Below are 2,629 nucleotides of genomic sequence, written 5' to 3' on the forward strand. Positions count from 1 at the left end.
ACACCAAGCGTCGTTTTCGCTAACAGAAGCGGCTTCACACTACGTTTTTTATCGCTTCTATCGTCAAGCTGTGTTTTTTAAACGTGTATCTTCGTTTGGTGCTGTGCATATCGTGCTGTGTTCATAATAATGGAATCCTCCAAGAAATACAATTGGAAGAGCGGCAGCTTTAAGCGAAAGGTGAAGCAGCGCGAGGAAGAACTGCTTAAAAAATTTTTAGGCGTTGATCAAGACACCAACAACAGTGAAAGTGCACCGGGTCCTAGCAACCGTCCACATCCAATTGATGTGTCCCGGTTGCAGGATTCCGTTTACGATGAAAGTGAAGAAAGTGAAGTTTGTGATGAAAGTGACAGTGAAGATGGGTATTACAGTCCGGATGTTGACTCGAGTTCGGATGTTGACTCGAGTTCGGATGTTGACTCGAGTCCGGATGTTGACTCGAGTTTTATCGAAGAAACTGTTAGTGTACCACAAAGTGTAGTTCTAGATCCTGTTGCCGTGCGCGAATCCATAAGGACTTGGGCGGTGGAGAGCAGGGTCAGCCAACGGCAGCTTCGGAGGTTGCTTTATAATCTCCACAATCCAATTCCGTCGCTGCCGTTGGACCCACGGACGTTGTTGCGTACGCCAATGCATCAGGTAACATTGTTCGAGATCGAAGGCGGCAGCTATTGGCACCATGGCTTGGGTAAGTATTACTTGAGTGTAGTTACCTGTTCAATGGACTTATGTTTTATGTTTCACATTTTAGAAATCTGCCTTCGCTATGCTTTCCATTTTTTGGACACCCCCCGTACCATCTCGTTAAACATCAACGTAGATGGTATGCAGGTGTTTAACAGTGGAAAAAAACAGATGTGGCCCATCCTGGGAAACGTTTACGAAGAGCCTGATCTGGCTGTTTTCGTAGTAGGCGTTTTTTATGGATTGGAGAAGCCACGACGTGTCCAGTCTTTTCTGGACAGGTTTACTGACGAGTACTTCAAATTGATGGAATCGGGATGCACCATCAATGGACATAGGCTGACCGTCAAACATCGTGCATTTATTTTCGATTCGCCAGCTCGATCCTTTTGTAAAGGTAAGCGTAAAATGTAAAATAATAAGAGTATGGCTCGGCAATAACAATCCCTTTTTTGTATTCTTTTTAGGAGTTGTGTCGTTTAATGCTACCTGTGGGTGCATTAAATGCCTTGCGGAGAGGCGGAAACATCCAGAATCCGGCGTTATTACATACCAGGTGGAAGAAGCGGCACTCAGGACAGATGCCGCATTTAGGACACTGAAGGCCTACGTGGGACATCACCAAGAAGGGCCAGTCTCGGTGGCAGGGTATGTACAAGCGCATACGGTCGAATCACCGTTAATGCGATTAAATGTAGATATGATTCATAGTTTTGTAACTAGTGATTTGTTGCACCTGTTTCATCATGGTGTGATGAATTATTTTTTAATTGATTTTGTTAAAGGTAAAAGGGGTAGAAGTAAGTGGCAGCAAGCCCAAGTAGATAGTTTAGATAGTAGGATAGAAAAAGTAGTTTTGCCGTGTGAATGTAACAGGCAAATTCAGCCCCTTTCTTCACTGGCTCATTGGAAAGGGACCGAATTCGCCTCGTTTTTGAATTACGCGGGTGTGGTTTTACTTAAAAATTTTATTCCAACTAACGATTTACGTTTATTAAAATATTTGCATGTAGCAGTAAAAATTTGTTCTACTAACATGTACAGAAACCATTTACATTTAGCTAGAAATTATTTTAAGAAGTTTGTAGAAGGGTATTATAATGCAACTAAAACAATTACAAGTAATATTCACCTTTTAACACATGTAGTGGATGAAGTAAAAAGATTTGGACCCTTACCCACAATATCCACATATCCCTTTGAAAATTGCTTAGGACAGTTGAAACGAAAAATTCAATCTGGTAGACATCCCTTACAACAATTAGCAAATAGAATCCAGGAAAAGGCCCTATGTCAGAATGTAATTCCCCCAACCGTAGTTTATCCAGTGTTAAAGACACCTAATCGTCGTAATAGATCACAATATTTTATAATTAAATTAGCTAGTAATTTTACCTTGAAAGGGACGGTGAAGGCTGACAAATGGTTCCTAAGTTCTCATAAAAAGGTTATTGCTATGCATTTTGCAACTGATGGCAATATAGTTCATGGTTGCGAACTGCATAACACAGAACCTTTTTATGAGGACTTAGAGGACTTGACTGTTGATTTGGATGTATTTAAAGTTGATAGTTTGCGTGAGTTTGGTAGCCTTAGAACTTATACCAGGGATGATATTTTTTGTAAATTAGTAGCCATTCCTTTAGATGATGGATTTGTGTTCTTCCCTCTAGTTTCTACTTTAGGTTGGCGCGGATAATAAACAACTTATAATATATTTTATACATAGATATTTAACGTTTTATTCTTTTTAAATCTTTTTAGAAGTAACATCAGTTTGTTGGCAAACGGTAACTCCTACCATACCTCCTCGTGGTGCCAACATTTCATACCTTCGGAATTTCATACATTTCAAACATTTCATACCTTAATCTATCGTACCTAACATAAAAAGTAAAAAAATTATAAAAACTGATTACATATTCCGTTTCTTAGATTTCAG

At 39.8% G+C, this 2,629-nt stretch overlaps 1 protein-coding gene across 1 annotated transcript; it reads left to right on the forward strand.

Moving 5' to 3' along the window:
• Positions 1–478: 478 nt before the first annotated feature.
• LOC131214473 (uncharacterized) lies at positions 479–1,398 on the forward strand. Its single transcript, XM_058208841.1, has 4 exons — positions 479–691; positions 755–1,084; positions 1,155–1,335; positions 1,386–1,398. Exons 1-4 carry the CDS (start codon positions 634–636, stop codon positions 1,396–1,398), a joined length of 582 nt encoding a protein of 193 aa, XP_058064824.1. The 5' UTR covers positions 479–633.
• The last annotated feature ends 1,231 nt before the right edge of the window (positions 1,399–2,629 follow it).

The sequence above is a fragment of the Anopheles bellator genome, unplaced genomic scaffold (assembly GCF_943735745.2).
Source record: "Anopheles bellator unplaced genomic scaffold, idAnoBellAS_SP24_06.2 scaffold01030_ctg1, whole genome shotgun sequence".
In the NCBI taxonomy this organism is placed as follows: Eukaryota; Metazoa; Arthropoda; class Insecta; order Diptera; family Culicidae; genus Anopheles; species Anopheles bellator.